At 37.0% G+C, this 17614-nt stretch overlaps 1 protein-coding gene across 1 annotated transcript in view; it reads right to left on the minus strand.

Annotated features, from left to right (window-relative positions):
- The window catches only part of COMMD1 (copper metabolism domain containing 1), a 170883-nt gene that overhangs the window by 84680 nt on the left and 68589 nt on the right, over positions 1-17614 (minus strand). Inside the window, exon 2 of the mRNA XM_070379389.1 lies at positions 14606-14887. Coding sequence (XP_070235490.1) covers positions 14606-14887 — 282 coding nt within the window. The remainder of the gene's footprint in view (positions 1-14605; positions 14888-17614) is intronic.

Raw genomic sequence — 17614 nt, forward strand, 5'->3', positions numbered from 1 at the left:
GAACTGATGGCTGATTCGTTTGATGTTTGGCAGAAACCAACACAATACTGTAAAGCAATTATCCTTCGATTAAAAATAAATAAATTCAATTTTTTAAAAGTCTAAGTTGTAAGAAATTTTAAAGAAAGGTTCAAATATCCTGAGAATTCAGATTATCGGATCTAGTTGAGATAACTAGACAGGAATTCATGGCAGAGATAATAAGCAATACGAATGCTAAAGAAGAGAGAGGATTTAACCAAGTGAAAATGGGCATGGATAAGAACATTCCAAGTAGCAACAGAGAAGGATATACATGTATGGAAAATATAGTCCCACATGGTTAGACTGCACAATAGATGACAGAGCATGGAAAACAGGTGCTACAGCATGGAAACCTTAAATTATATTCCTAGAGGGCTAAGCTGTTTTTCCTAGACTAAGGGCATGGGTGAGGGGGTTATTTATCACAGTATAACTGGTCAAACACACTTTGTAACCAATCTTGTTTGGATGTCACTCAGTGAACTATGCACTCATTAGTTTTATCATCATAATTCAGTTCCTGCTTCTGTACTATAACCACAGATAAATAACATTAAAATTCAGATATAGACATACTTCCACTATTATTGACTCTCTCTAATCTACTTAAGTTAATAACCCTGGCAATGAAAAAGATGTTGAACTTATTTGGCAGTTAATCTGAGCTCACTTTTAGTGACTACAACTTATTATTAAGTGCCTCCTGTATCTTGGGTGATACTACTGAGCTCTCTTTAATTAATTACAGAAAGATGAGAAACATGATAAAACTGAAACTTAGCTTGGAAGTTCAAAAGTCCCACTTTTATTTCTCCTCAATTGAGAAATAAATTTTTAAAAATCCATCCCAAAATGTTACAAATGACCTTGTGGAAGTGAAAGTGTTAGTCGCTCAGTCATGTCCAATTCTTTGCAACCCCATGGACAGTAGCCAGCCAGGCTTCTTACACCATAAATAAAAATTAAATCAAAATGGATCAAAGACTTAAACATAGAGCTAAAACTATAAAACCCTTGGAAGAAAATGGGAAAAGTTTCATAACACTGGATTTGGTAATTACTTCTTGGACATGATATTAAAAGCATAGGAAACAAAAGAAAAAATAGATAAACTGGACTACATCAGAATTAAATTTTTTTGTACATACAAGGATATTATCTAGACAGTGAAAAGACAAATCACAGAATGCCGAAGAATATTTGTAAATCATATATCCAATAAGTGATTGATATCCATAACATACAAAGAACTTGTATAACCCAACAGTAACAATAAACAACCAGATTAAAAGTGGGCAAAGGATTTAAGTAAACATTTTTCCAAAGAAGATATACAAATTACCAATAAGTACATGAAAAGATGCTCAACATCACTAATTATTATGGAATGTGACTCAAAACCACAATGAAATACCAATCAAATCTATTAGGATAGCAATTATAAAAAAGAAAAAAAAAAGAAAGAAGGAAAGAAAAGCTGTTGATGAGGATGTGCAGAAATTAGAACCCCTGCACATTGCTGGAAAGGATAAAAAGCGGTTGTAGCCACTGTGGAGAACAGTTTGGCAGTTCCCCAAAAATTTAAATGCAGAATTATCATATGTTCTCACAATTCTACTCCTAGGTATACACCCTAAGCAGGGACTCAAACAGATATTTGTACATCACATCCATAATAATATTACTTACAAAAAACCAAAAATGAAAACAACTCAACTGACCATGAACAGATTCACGGATAAATAAAATGTGTGTGTGTGTGTGTGTGTGTACATATATACACACACAGTGGAGGCATACAGTGGAATATTATTCAGCCTCAGAAAGCAATGAAATTCTGACACAGTGCTACAACATGGATAAATCTTAACACATTATGCAAAGCAAAGTAAGCAAGACACAAGAGGGTAAGCATCTTATGACTCCACTTTCATGAGGTACCTTGTATAACGAGCAAATTCAAAGACACAGAAAGTAGACAGAGATTATCAGGGGCCAGAGAGGTGAGAATGGAGAGATATTGTTTAATGAGTACAGAGTTCCTGTTTGGGATAATGAAGAAGTTCTAGAAACAGAGAGTGGTAATGTACTTAATACCACTTAAAAATGGTTAAATGGTAAATTTTACATCTTGTATATTTTACATACTTTTTAAAAAGTTCTAAGAGTGGGCTTGGGTCAGAGGCCTTCTACATTTATCTTGGCTGTAAAGCAGCAGCATACATGGAATGAAGCCCACAGGCCCTGAGCCAGTACATAAATACTAGACAAACACAAGCAGCTTCAACATTGCTGGGCAGGATACCCAGTCACCCTGAGTTTAGCACAAAAACTGTTTCCAAGTTCTCTTAAAGCTTGGTTTCCTGGCTTCCTCTCAAATACCCAATCTGTCCACAAGAATAGAACCAGAGAGCCTGAATGGCAACAATCTGAAAGAAGTCCACGAGCTGCCTGTTGGCAGGCTATTAGAAGCTGAGGACTTCACCACTGCTAAAGCCCTGTTCTCAAACACGGTCAACAAGTTTGCAAAGACAAACACTGATCACTCTTTCTCTCTTTAAATCTTTACACTGAAACATAATATACAGAAAGAAAAGGGCACATCATAAGAAATAATGATATTTTTTAAAGCTCATTAGGAAGAATTTAAGTTCAAAAATCTCAAATGCATCTCTTCATAAATTGGGGCTTTTTAAAAAATAAAATTACTTCAGCACAAAAGCATTTTCTTAATTGCCAAATGTTAAATAATTTCTTTTGATTTATTTTTTTCCCAAGTGGAAGGGCTAGTGATAACAACTAACAAAAAACTCAAATTGTACATTAGATGGGCAACTTAGTAGTAGGGGCTTCCCTTGTAGCTCAGCTGGCAAAGAATCTGCCTACAATGCAGGAGACCTGGGTTCAATTCCTGGGTCTGGAAGATGCCCTGGAAAAGGAAATGGCAACCCACTCCAGTATTCTTGCCTGGAGAATCCCACGGACAGGGGAGCCTGGTAGGCTATAGTCCATGGGGACACAAGAGTCGGACATGACTTAGCGACTAAACCACCCCACCAAACTTAGGTGTAAGACTGTTAAACAAAGACTAAGGTTACCAATTTATACTAACATATTCATACAAAAAACAAGTTATTCCCAATTCCTCACTTTCTTTCATTTCCTCCATCGCTTCCAACACATCCCAAAGCAACTTATCTACATTAAAACATTTCTTCTATCTGCTCACTTCTCTCCACCTTGGTTGCTAAAATTATCTCCATCTTCCTGGCTAACGTTCTTACCTGGCCCACCACTATAGCACCTGCTAAGTGTTCTCCTGACTATGCTTTCCCTTTTGGCACTGTAATGATTTTTATTAGTTATCCCTGGGCTTGCCAAGTTTTGAAACATGTTACAACAAAATTTGAAAAGGAAGGAGATCGTCCTAATTATGGGAAAGAGGTAGAAATGTGGGATGAAGACTGTCAGAAGTCCAGGTAAACCCACGAAAACCCATTTTGAAACAAAGTACTAATTTTGGCTCTGTTCATTCTAGATACCTAACCTTGCTAATAAAATGAAAGAGGAAGTTTTCAGAATTTTTGTTTTTACCTTGAAATCCCATTTTACCTACTAATATCACACAGATATTTGGAAGCAAAAGAGAATAGCTTTTAATGTGCAAAAAAACAGTTCCAACCTTGGTGATTTTTTCCCCTAACCTCTCAGAACCATGGCTTCACTCTTGACTATAATAAGCCATCCTTCTCACATGAATTCAGGAACTCTGTGAGGACATAAACCACATTACATCAGTCCCTTGTTTTGAAGCCCTCCAGTGGTTTCCTACTATACTTTGAATAAAAATTCAAATTTCCTACCAAGGCCAACTTCCTGCCTTTGCTGTTCCTTCGGCACGTATTTGGTGCTCTCCAATCACCCTGCCTTCTTAGAGAAGCCTTCCCTCTCTCAAACAAAAGCAAAAGTCCTTTACTTTGAGGTGGGGTCTGGGGGTCCATAATTTTTTAAAGCTCCTTAAGTGAGTCTGATTCACAGCGATGCTGAAAATTACTGTAGTAAATGATAAATGAGTCTTGCTTTTGCTTGAGACAATTTTTCTGCCAATTTACTTCCCGGTACTTGTTACTACCTATGGTTTGAGAAACTGGAAAATCAACATGTAGGAAAAGTTTTTTTTTTCCCTAAAAAAAAGGAAAGAAAAAAAAAAGTGGTGGGAGGGAGGGAGGTGGAGAGAGAGAAAGGAAGGAAAAAAGTAAGAAGGAAAGAAAGGGCAACCTGTACTAAACTAGTGCCAAAGGTCACACCTATATGCTAAACAAAAGGGTTATGCTCATAAACTCTAGAGAAGTCATACTATCTGTACCACCTTTTTCATTTTTCTTAGTTCACGACACTCTGAATCAGAGACGAAGTCAGCGAAATCAAATGCAAATGTTACCTCCTTAGAACTACCTTTCTCAACTTCTTGGATAAAGACAGCCATTTCCTTTTCTGAGCTTTGATAAGGCTCTTCAGTCTCTGATACACTTTCTTACACTACTTACTACTATTTTTTGTTTTCCGTCAGCTCCTTAAGATAAGAGTTGTCCACATTGTTCACAGATATATCCTCAGCACCTACATAGTGCCTGATAGTAGATGCTTAGTAAAATAGTGAGTTATATGATTCGTTTATTCATTCAACAACTATTTCCGGAACATTACGTGCCAAGTAGCATCCTAGACTTTGAGAATATAGCAATGAACAAAACAGCAATAATCTTCATCCCTTTGCATGCTAATATGGAGCACAGACAAGTATAGTAGGTACAATAAAATATACAGCATGGTAGATAGCAGTAAGTGCCAAGAAGAAAAAATAAAGCAGAAAAGACTAATTGATGATGATCAAATGTAGATCAGTGGTTGTCTAGGAACTGTGCTGGAGAGAGAGAGATGGATTGTACAGGGGAAGAAGGAAACTTTTAAGGGATGAATAACCTGCTCTGTCACTTGACTGCCATAGTGGTTTCACAAGTATACACATACACCAGCCAAAATTAATCAAATGGGATACTTCCAATAGATACACTGTACTGTATGGAAATTATAGCTCAATAAAGTTTTCAAAAAATAAAACAGAAAGTAAAGACTAAACTTTAGAGAGGTGGTCAGGGAAAGTGCTATTGAGAAGGTAAATTTTTTTAAATGACCTTAGAAAAATAAGTAAATGAAATAAGATTAAAAAGACCTCAGGAAAGTGAAAAGACTAACTCTAGGATACTTGAATGAAGACCAATCAAGACAGAGAGATCAGCAAATGTGTAGACTCTAAAGAGGGAGCATGCTTAGCATGAGCCATGAATCAGCAAGGAGGCCACTGGGTCTTGCTATAGCAGACGGAGCAGGGGAGAGAGTGATTAATCTGATTGTGATATGAAGGCCCTACAGAGAGATGAACACATTAACTGAGTTGGGCTTTAACAGAGTTACTGTTGACACACTGCTGTGTGTAGAGAATTGCCAAAGGCAGATGCAGAGAGTTCAGTTAGGAGGATGTTCCTACAATCTAGGAGAGAAGTTATGGTGATCTGAACAGAGTAGAGGGGAACAGAGAAGAGTAATCAAATTAAACCCAGCAAGATCTGATGATGGACTAGATGTGGGCATGAGAAGAGGATAGGAAGTAGAGGAATGGAGGTAACACTGACTGAGATGATAAAAAATGAAGGAGGAACAAATAAGGGAGGCAACAGAGGAACTTAGTCTGAGGCATATTCAATTTTTTGATAGCCTTTCCACATTTAGAGTTCTCAAGTACGTCATAAGTATATACATGGAATTTAAGGGAGAAATTCAGTTTGGAAATACAAATTTGGGAGTTGTTAGGGTATCAGTTCAGTTCAGTTCAGTTGCTCAGTCGTGTCCGACTCTTTGCAACCCCATGAATCGCAGCACGTCAGACGTCCCTGTCCATCACCAACTCCCAGAGTTCACTCAAACTCACGTCCATCGAGTCAGTGATGCCATCCAGCCATCCCATCCTCTGTCATCCCCTTCTCCTCCTATCCCCAATCCCTCCCAGCATCAGAGTCTTTTCCAATGAGTCAGCTCTTCATGAGGTGGCCAAAGTACTGGAGTTTCAGCTTTAGCATCATTCCTTCCAAAGAATACCCAGGACTGATCTCCTTTAGAATAGACAGTATTTAAATCCATTAAACAAATAAGACCACCTAGGAAGTGTGTGGAGGTGTATGGAGAAGTATGTGGAGAAGTACCCACTCCAGTACTCTTGCCTGGCAAATCCCATGGATGGAGGAGCCTGGAAGGCTGCAGTCCATGGGGTTGCTAAGAGTCAGACACAATTGAGCGACTTCACTTTCACTTTTCATTTTCATGCATTGGAGAAGGAAATGGCAAACCACTCCAGTGTTCTTGCCTGGAAAATCCCAGGGACGAGGGAGCCTAGTGGGCTGCCATCTCTGGGGTCGCACAGAGTCGGACAGGACTGAAGTGACTTAGCAGCAGCAGCAGCAGCAGCAGGAAGTGTGTTGCAGATAGGGAAGAAAACAAGACCAAAACTTAAGCTCAGGGACACTTCAACATTGAGAAGCTGGGGAAATAAGAAAGAGTCAGCAAGAAAAATATGAAAAGGGGGGGAAAAAAAAAACACACTAGAAATTAGAAGGAAAATTAGGCAACTATGGTGTCTTAGAAGACAAGTGTTTCAAAGAATAGAGAATTCAAGTATGTCAAATGTTGTTCATAAGACTTAAGACTAAAATAAATGCAAAAATATTATATAAATTTTTGAACAAAGGCTTAAGAAAATCAACTGTATTAACAGTAGACCAGTCTAATCTTTAACACATTAAAATATTAAATGCCACTTATTACTACATAATTCTTACATTAAAATACCCCAAAATGCCAACTTTTTAACTGGTAAATTATCGACTACTGAAAAGTGCTGATTTTAATTGTTTCAAAACTAGATGATCACTTAAATTTTTTCCCCCACTGGCTATTACATATTCTCTATTCATTCTAATTAGAAATGCTAACAAAAGTTTTCTAGCATCTTTTTTCTTTTGTAAAACATTTCCTTCTGTACAAGGTATTTTTGCAAATAGCTAATTCAGAGTTAGCCAGAATTTAAATATTAAGTTTTCAGTCTCCGTGTTTGTTTAACAAAAATGAACACAATAAAAATCACAACGGCTTTCAACGAGGACCAAATTTTTTACTCTATTTATTTTATTTATTTATTTTCTGTGTTGTTATAGACCTTGGGCACTGTCCTTCTATATCTTGGAACTGTAAGTTTAGGACTACAACTTTAGAAAACAAACTAATATGAAATATATGTTAGAGCTACAAAAAGGGTTGACCTATTTAGAACTAAAGTTTAAATAAACCCAATATTTGAAACTTTATATAAAATATAAAATGGAAAATTCCTTTATTAAAAAAAAAAGTATTCTAAATTGATTTAAAGCATCCTCAAGCTGTTAAATTTCATCAATCCATAATGACAAAGAGTGGTTTGTTAGATTAGTTTGACTAATTTCTCTGGAGGCTTTCCTTTATTACATTGTTAAAAGTGAAAATCCAACTTTAAAAACAAGAATTATCAGAAATAGGCCAAGTATTACAACTTGTATAACTAAATAAGATTATCCAAGCTATTGCAACGTGATCTCAAAATGGTGACTAAGTGCTAATTCTCTATATCCCATCCTTACAAATTTCCCCACATACTGATACATATACAGATAAGTGTATATATATGTATGTAAAAGAGAAAGGCATGAGAAAGAGAGAATGTGTTTTAAACTTTGCTTCTTCTCCTATGACACAAAGCAGGGAGTTGTGGTGGCTGTGCTCAGGCTTAAAAGGCTACAATAGTAAGTAAGAGCGCTCGGCATAAAACTGATAATTACTCAGGTTTTAGCAGGTTCTTGCTCCTTACCAGACAGAATTATACAAGGAGATCAGTGTACATTGTTTTAGAAGGAATTGTGCAAATTAAAAATAAGTGACTACTTTCTTTGAGATTACATATTTACCTATGTTTCAGACAAAATACTGGCCTTTTAATCCAGAGCCAAATCTGTCTTAATCTAAGAAATGAGAGCATGTTTATCATTGTTTGGGCTTCCTGATGGCTCAGATGGTAAAGAATCTGTGCGCAACACAGGAGACCCAAGTTTGATTCCTGAGTTGGGAAGATCTCTTGGACAAGGGAATGGCTACCCAATCCAGTATTCTTGTCTGGAGAATTCCATGGACAGAGGAGCCTGGGGGCTACAGTCCCTGGGGTCTTACATGACTGAGCAACTTTCATTGATACTCACTCACCATTGTATATAATCTCTTGATATCGCATATCTTATCTAACTTATCTAACTGTTTGAAAACGACAGGACTGCATATCTGATGAGATGGGGAGAAAAAAAAAAACAGATTAGTAAAGGTAGACTCTACTTCTTCCTTATGTAGGCTAAAAACATAGCCCAAAACTAGAGTGCTTGATACACTAAAACTTTGTCTAGAAAAGGCAACATTAGCCATTTTTTAAAAATGACAATAAAGAAACAGAGCTTTATACTTCAGGATCTCTACAGGCGGGGAATCTCTAAATACTTAAGAAAAAACAATTTAGCAGAAGAAAGAAGAAATAATTCACTACGAGATGGTTTAGCATGGAAGTTGTGGCAAAATGTTTCCTCACAAAATGTCTTACTGGTCTTGAAAAACAAGAAGTTACAAAAGAAAAACTAGCATGTCTTTATAAAAAGCCAAAATTGAGGCTCAAAAGAGAGAAGTAACTATATATGAGACTCTACTAAGCATATAAACGATCCCCCCCCACCCAAAGAATGTTACTGTTTAAAAAAAGAAAAACATTCTACGAGAAATTCTGTTTCAGTTCCAGGAAAGACAAACACAACAGTGGTTCTGACTAAGTAAGCAAAACAATGAAACTTTTCTAATATACACACCAGTCCTCAAGGCTTAGGTCTCTCTATGATTTATGATAAAACAAGAAGGATATCAATTATACAAGTAAAGCACTGATGTTCTTCCCTTTGGACATGAAATGTTCACCTCAAACTTTTCTGTGTACTTTCACGACTCAATTCATGTTTTATTCCTACAAAAATTTTATTTCTGTTGAAGAAAAGCATTTACTATAAGAAAGGTAATTAGGTTACTAGTGCATAGTCATTTTCTCTAGCTTTGCATACTTACATAAATATTTACTTCCTTAGTAACTTCTCTATTACTTTGGCTTCCTCATACTTCAAAGGTATTATATATTGCAGTTAATAAGAGAGAAAAAAAAAAAGAGGTAATACATGCACTTGGCTGCCAACTGTCAAATGTACTTTTTGGACCAAAGAAAGAAGTAATGCAAACTGGGTAGGAGAGAGAAACTTAAGCAGGGAGGTGGGGGGAAACCCAAAAACCTACCACCATGACATCTAGTACCTGAATAAATAGTCCTCAGTCAGTTCAGCCGCTCAGTCATGTCTAGCTCTTTGCAACTGGAGCACACCAGGATTCCTTTGTCCATCACCAACTCCCAGAGCTTGCTCAAACTCATGTCCATCGAGTCAGTGATGCCATCCAACTATTTCATCCTCTGTCATCCCCTTCTTCTCCTGCCTTCAGTCTTTCCCAACATCAGGGTCTTTTCCGATGAGTCAGTTCTTCGCATCAGGTGGCCAAAGTATTGGAGCTTCAGCTTCAGCATCAGTCCTTCCAATGAATATTCAGGACTGATTTCCTTTAGGATGGACTGGTTGGATCTCCTTGCAGTCCAAGGGACTCTCAAGAGTCTTCTCCAACACCACAGTTTGGAAGAATCAGTTTTTTTGGCGCTCAGCTGTCTCTATGGTCCAACTCTCACATCCATACGTGACTACTAGAAAAACCATAGCTTTGACTAGACAGACTTTTGTTGGCAAATAACATCTCTGCTTTTTAATATGCTATCCAGGTCTGTCATAGCTTTTCTTCCAAGAAGCAAGCATCTTTTAATTTCATGGCTGCAGTCACCATCGGCAGTGATCTTGGAGCCCCCAAAAATAAAGTCTGTCACTGTTTCCATTGTTTCCCCATCTATTTGCCATGAAGTGATGGGACTGGATGCCATGATCTTTGTTTTTCGAATGTTGAGTTTTAAGCCAGCTTTTTTCAGTCTCCTCTTTCACTTTCATCAAGAGGCTCTTCAGCTCCTCTTCACTTTCTGCCGTAAGGGTGGTGTCATCTGCATATCTGAGGTTATTGATATTTCTCCTGGCAATCTTGATTCCAGGTTGTGCTCCATCCAGCCCAGCATTTAGCATGATGTACTCTGTATAGAAGTTAAATAAGCACAGTGACAATATACAGCCTTGATGTACTCCTTTCCCAATTTGGAACCAGTTTGTTGTTCCATGTCCAGTTCTAACTGTTGCTTCTTGACCTACAGATTTCTCAGGAGCCAGGTCAAGTGGTCTGGTATTCCCATCTCTTGAAGAATTTTCCACAGTTTGTTGTGATCCACACTGTCAAAGGCTTTAGTGTAGTCATCAATAAAGCAGTAGTAGATGTTTTTCTGGAACTCTCTTGCTTTTTCTATGATCCAGTGGATGTTTGACCTCTGGTTCCTCTGCCTTTTCTAAATAGTCCTCAAGCACTTCACAAATTATGGCAAGTAGAACTAACAGGCCAACATCATTCTCACTGTAAAAATTTAATGCCAAGCTCTATTAACATTTTAAATCAGAGTATTTTGCTACCTTTAACACAGTAGTTCTCAATCCTGGATGAATACTGAAATCACCAGTTTTAGTTGGCTTTTTTTTTTGTTTGTTTGTATTTTGGCCACACAACAGGGCATGCAGGATTTTAGTTTCCCGACCAAGGATCAAACCTGTAACCCCTGCAGTGGAGTCTTAACCACTGGATGGCCTGGAAAGTCCCCACCCTTTTTTTGAAATCACCAATTTTAAAGAATTCTGATGCCCAGGTCCCATTCCCACAGATTCTTCTCTTTTTTTTTTTTTTTTTTTAAAAAATGTATCATATTTTTGGCTGTGCTGAGTCTCTGTTGCTGTGCGGACTTTTCTCTAGTTGAGACTAGAGAGGCTACTCTCTAGTTGCAATATTCAGGCTTCTCAATGTAGTGGCTTCTCTTGTGGAGCACAGGTTTAGGCATGCAGGCTTCAGCCACTGTGGCATGTGGGCTTGGCAGTTGAGGCCCCTGGGCTCTAGAGCACAGGCTCAGTAATTGTGGCCCATGGGCTTAGGTGCTCCATGGCATGTGCAATATTCCTAGATCAGGGATCAAGCCTGTGTCTTCTGCATTGGCAGGCAGATTCTTTATAACTGAGCCACCGGGGAAGCCTTCCATAAATTCTTATTTAATTAGTGTGAAGTGTGTCCAGAGCATGAAAACTGTTAAAGATCCAAAACTCATTCTTATATGCAGCACTGACCAAGAACCACTGATTTAAAATGACACAAAATGAACAAACAAGGTGATTTAGTTGATTGAGATATATGAACAGACACACACACCAGAGTTCAGAAAAGTTGATCATTCTTCTTAGAAGCAACCTCTTAATACCCTAGCATCATTAATTCTCTAACAAACTCATCCAATGACAGTACTGTGAAAATAACTTAGCCTTTGTTGCCTATGTATGTTCTAAAAATTGACTTAGTAGAGTATGTTATAAATAATATTCACCTAGAAGCTGACAGAAGTACTAACCAAGGATCCAGGTCTCACAAAAACATTTCCGGTAGGATCTGCGTTGTATATTTTACCACCATTCTAGTTGTCTAGTTTCTATTACAGTTTACTTTTTTCTTTACACCTTTTCTTGATTTAAGAATATATTTGCAGTCAAAGAATTTCTGTGGGTTTAAGTACATTTCCAATCATTTGCATAATGATCATTTTCTTTACAACTTTGAAGTATAAATAATGTACAATAAACTGCATATCTAAAGTATGCAATTTCATAAGTTTGATATACATATATGTCCATAAACCTGTTGTCACAATGAACATAAACATTTCTACCACACTTAAAAATTTTCATGCATTTTCTGGGATTTTATATGAGTAGAATCATACATTATGCTAAAAAAACTTTTCCTCTGGCTTATTTCACTCAGCAAATGATTTTGAGATTCAACTGTTTTGTTATATATATCAAAAGTTCTTTCCCTCTTATTGCTCAGTGATATTCCTATCAATGCTCTTGATTACCACATTGTATACCTAACATATTTTCTTGGCACAGACTATTGTGAGAAGCTAAAAAAGCTCCTCGATGTAGGCATCAATGATTTTTGGAAAAACTAGGTCTGGTGATCCCCATTTTAATTCTCCCTTTACCACTTAGCAGCTGTGTCTGAAGCAAGTCACTTATCTGCCTCGTATACCTTCTCTAGAAAATGGGCTTATATGTCACCTCACCTATGTAAGTTACCTTAGACAAGTGCTTAAAGACTCTCTGACTTGGACCTATTGATTCTACTGAAATAGGTAAACCTTCTAGAAAAACAGCAATGCTTGTTTGTTTACATACTGCCTGTGGCTGCTTCTGAGCTGCAGCAAGAAAGATGAGTACTTGTGACAGAAACTATATAGCTGTCAAGTCTAAAATATCTGTCCTCTTAAAAAAAGCTTACCAACTTATTCTAAATAATCATGAAATGTTCCTGAAGCTAGCTAAAAAACATCTGTAGTGATGTTTAGAATTACTGATTGACAAAAAAACATTTCACTATTTTTAAAAAAGTTTTTTTTTTACTTTAGCTAACAAAATGAAAGGAAAATCATATGAACTCAAAAATAGATTTTTAAAATCCCTGTGTCAGTACCCAGTAAGTTTAGATGGCATAAAAAATCAAAAGGCACATTATAAACCCTAGCTCAAAAAATACTAGGAAAATATCCAGTTAAAGGAATACTGTAATAGTTTTCTTCCCAGGTGGCACTTAGTGGTAAAGAACCCGCCTGCCAATCAGAAGAGGTTAAGAGATGCGGTTCGATCCCAGGGTTGCGAAGATCCCCTGGAGGAGGACATGGCTACCCACTCCAGTATTCTTGCCTGGAGAATCTCATGGACAGAGGAGCCTGGTGGACTACCAGGGTGGCAAACAATCGGACACAACTGAAGTGACTTATTAGCACAGCACATGGTTTTCTAGCAAAGTCAAAGCAGATACATATGTTTGCATCTTCTTGCCCAATAACAAATACTAGAAGACAAAATGAAATAATCACTACTGCCAGCATAAAAAACGAATAGCCTACACAAATGGCTGGTGAAACTGAAATATCCAAGAATACTTTCTGCACCTTCTTAAATGTCTGATTTTTGGTCTAGGAATTAATTGGAGTGGTTAAGAAAATGGACTTTAGGATCAGAGAAACCAAAGTCATAAAGGCTTGCAAAATAAAGGAATAAAAGGACCTCAAAATAAATTTTGCAAAAGTACAATTTTTAAAAATTTATTTAAAAATAAAAATTAAATTAAAAAAATTTAATCTTTAAATTAAAATTTAAAAGTCATTAGAGAACTACAAATACTGAACAATCCTAAGAAACTCAAGAAGGGAATATGTGAGGAAATCTGCCAGCTAAAAAATGTTCTCCTTATTAGAAGAAAAGAAATACATTTCTATTATAGCATATAACAGAACCACTTATTTGATTATTTACCTGGGAATAAATCTAATTAGCCAATTCAGTGATCTGGATTTTCTCTTCTTAATTACAAGTTGCTGCTTTTTCCTCCGCAAAAAGACATATACCAGGTCATTAAAAGTCTGATCTGGCAGTCACGTGACTGCCAGTTCAAACTGACTTCAAGAAAAGCCATGCCATAACGACACTGGAAAATGAAAGGAAAGCAGTGAGTGAGTGAGTGAGAGTCGCTCAGTCGTGTCTGACTCTTTGTGATCCCATGGACTAGAGCCCACCAAGCTCCTCTGTCCATGGAATTCTCCAGGCAAGAGTACTGGAGTGAGTTGCCATTTCCTTCTCCATCGCAAGGAAAGCAGTACTGTTTTATAAATAATCAGTATCAATTAAAAATTATTTGTAGGCTCAGGGACAGAAACAGTACATACTCAGGGTCTTTAGGACAATACTGTAATTAAAATACGTGGCCTCTTATACCTGAATGCCTATAAAGATGAGTTTTGTGAGTCAGTTTTGTTCTGTGCTGTTTAATCTTAATTTCTGGTCTTTATTTAGCATTTTTATCATTGCCTTGGAGATTCTGAATGCGGAGATCTAACCAGAAGGGAGCAGTGGACAACTTCTGTGCAGTCACCTCATTGGTCCATTTTGTTCCTCTGAGATAGCTATACCAGAGGCTGGTGGCTTTCAGACTCAATCCACAACTGAGAATATCCACATTTTCAGATGATTTCTATCTCTGAAAAAGGATTCTAAAAAGCAGAATCTTTTCCTATTATCATCTCTGCAAACAAAGACTGTAAAATAAATTGTTCTGAATGTATGGCTAACATGTAATAGAAAATATAGTTTACAAAGGGGAATTGATCAAAGTTTGAACTCACCTGTCCACTTTTCCCTATTTCCAGCTCCATGATGGCAACAGGAGTATGTATTTGAGCTGAGTGTCTTGACTGCGATTTGCCATCAACTCTCCAGCTCAAGCTCCGAAGCCCTCTGTCCCAGCAGCTCTGGTTCATAAGACTCTCTCGGATTTTTGTCTTATGGCTCTTCCAGAACTTGGAAATGACAGCAGCTTGCTCAGATGTGATCCCTCCTTGCTTTTTGGTTTGAGCAGTCAAAAATGCCTCCAGCTGGTTGAAATCCATGTCTGCAGATGCAATAGACTAAAGACAGAAAAAGGAATAAATTTGAATTTGGTAGATAACTAGAAAAAGATAGTTTCTTAACCACAGATCACACTTTTAAATGATTCTTAATCACTGAATAATCTTTCAAAAAGGGTCATCAAGGCCTTCCCTGGTGGTCCAGTGGTTGAGAGTCCACCTGCTAATGCAGGGGACACAGATTCAATCCCTGGTTTGGAAGGATCCCACATGCCATGGAGCAACTAAGCCTGCTGCAGCACAACAACTGAGCCAGCACTCCAGAGTCTGCGAGCCATAAATACTGGTACCATGCCCCACAGCTACTGAAGCCCACAGGCCCTAGAGCCCGTGCTCCACAACAAGAGAAGCCATCACGATGAGAAGTCCATGCACTCCAACTAGAGAGTAGTCCATGCTTGATGCAACTAGACAAAGCCCATGCACAGCAATGAAGACCCAGCACAGCCAAATAAATAAATCTTTTTTAAAAAGGTCATCAAAAGACAGTAATGAGAATAAGCTCTTCATAAGGACAAAAATATTCCCTTTGAAAATACTGAATATCAGAAAAGCTACTGTTAAAAATTTCACATTGGGAATTCCCTGGTGGTCCAGTAGACAGGACTCCATGCTCTCACTGCTGAGGACCCAGGTTCAATCCCTGGTTGGGGAACAAAGATCTCAGAAGCCATAAGGCATGGCCAAAAGAAAAAAAAAAATCCACATCACTCAAATTCTCTATTAATAACTATAATCTATAAATATCCAGTTCCATGATGAGAAAATAATAAATAAAAATATAAAAATAAAATAATAAGATGAGAGTAAAATGAATTAGTGCTCTGATGAAATCTTACGTAATTTCACAGTGCCTTATAGCCAGGCTTGGTTTGATATACTATAAATGTGTGATGCCTTGTCCATAAGAAGTACTAAGTAAATTTTGTTAAATGTATTATTTTAGATTTGTAGCCTATCTTCAACCAAATAGTTCATATTCAATAATACTACTCTAAAGTATACTACATTATGTTTTTCCATAAATTTTCAAACCTTAACTGCCACTGCTGTTCTGAGAAGAATAAGCAGCTAAACTGAAGTGGGAAATCATCAAAGGGCTCAGGCAATGGAGCCTTGGATAGGACAGTGATGTTTAATACTTCATTTCAGAACAAGCTTTCCCCTGCCTGACCAAAAGTTCCAAACCAAAATACAATACCTCCTTTCTCTGGGCACAGTGACTGACCCAAATTAATCTCCCAATTTAGAGTAGGTGGAGAAGTGGTTTTGCCTCTTGGGTGTGATGGTACCAGAAGAATATGAGGCTAGATGGTTGCAAACAGTCATCTTTGATTTTCTGGCAAAATATCTGACTGCAAAAAAAGATGAAAATGTATTCTAATGGAGTGCTATCCCTGTTCTGTGATCCCCAAGGCCCTGGTTCCTACAGACCTCTCTTCGACTCCATGTTATCTCAGCATCTTTTCCACCTGTAGACACCAAAAAATCCCATTTACTATTCAAAATAGTTTAAGCTGTATAGCTATCATTTGGAAGCAAGAGTTCTACCTAAACTTAAGCATTAGAAATGAGAACAGAGGAATGTAAAGGTAGGTAGTGTACACACAGAATATAGGCAGAATGGGTGGAACAGAGGCTGAAAGACAAACATGTTGTCTTTCATTCCTCTATTAATATAAAAATTGTACAATAAATGTTAGAACATAAAGGCATTTCTCATAACAATTCAACATACATTTACTGAATATCTGCCTATTTACCAGGTATAAGGGTCCAAAATTTCTGGCTATGTGACTCAACAGAAACATTAACTTGTATAATATACTATAATTAAATAAAATTATTTCTACTGGCACTTTGCTTCACAATATCACAGCACAACACAGCTGATGTGTATCATTCTTTTCCTCAAAGCATATCAAGAAATCTACTCTGATTTAACTTCACTTGTGACAGAAGTTATTTTGATTGGATTCCAATCAATAATACCTTGAACTAAAATCAGTTCACCTAAAAAAACGTGTTACCATCTCTATAACATAGTTTTCTTTTTTTTTGCCCAGTGTGTCCTGCAGGATGTAGTTTGCCAACCCTGCTCAAGAACATGCTACAAAAAAAACTGACACATGTCCCACATGACTTGGCAGTGTCCCATCTAAGATCATGTGGAAAGAAAACCTGTTTATAATTACTTGGACCTAGAAATTAGTCTTTTACTTTTTACATTAAAAAAGTATTTTTTGCACAGTTTTAATAAGTTCTGAATTTTCCAGGAATGCAACTAACGTAGCTTGTACTTTGGTCAGAACTTTATAAACAGGCTATCAAGTATTTTACAAAATCTCATTACCAGAGGCAATACCATTCGTATTTTTATATCTAAACTACCAAACCATCTATATCTGTCTGTACTTATTGCTGCACATTCACTATATATATACTTATTGCTGCACATTCACCATATATATATATATATATTTCACTAAATATATACCTGCAAGTATTTAATTCATTATATGTTCTAATTCAGTAATGTTTCAACATTTACATTTTTTTTTTTTTTTTTTTGCACCACATGGCATGCAGGACCTTAGTTCCTGACCAAGGATTGAACCTGCTTCCCCTGCAGTGGAAGCACAAAGTCTTAGTGGAAGCAAAAGTTCCTCAACACTCACATTTTTAAATATATATTTTAAATTACTTTACTTTTTTATTTTCCTCATA

Source organism: Bos mutus, chromosome 11 (genome assembly GCF_027580195.1).
Source record: "Bos mutus isolate GX-2022 chromosome 11, NWIPB_WYAK_1.1, whole genome shotgun sequence".
In the NCBI taxonomy this organism is placed as follows: Eukaryota; Metazoa; Chordata; class Mammalia; order Artiodactyla; family Bovidae; genus Bos; species Bos mutus.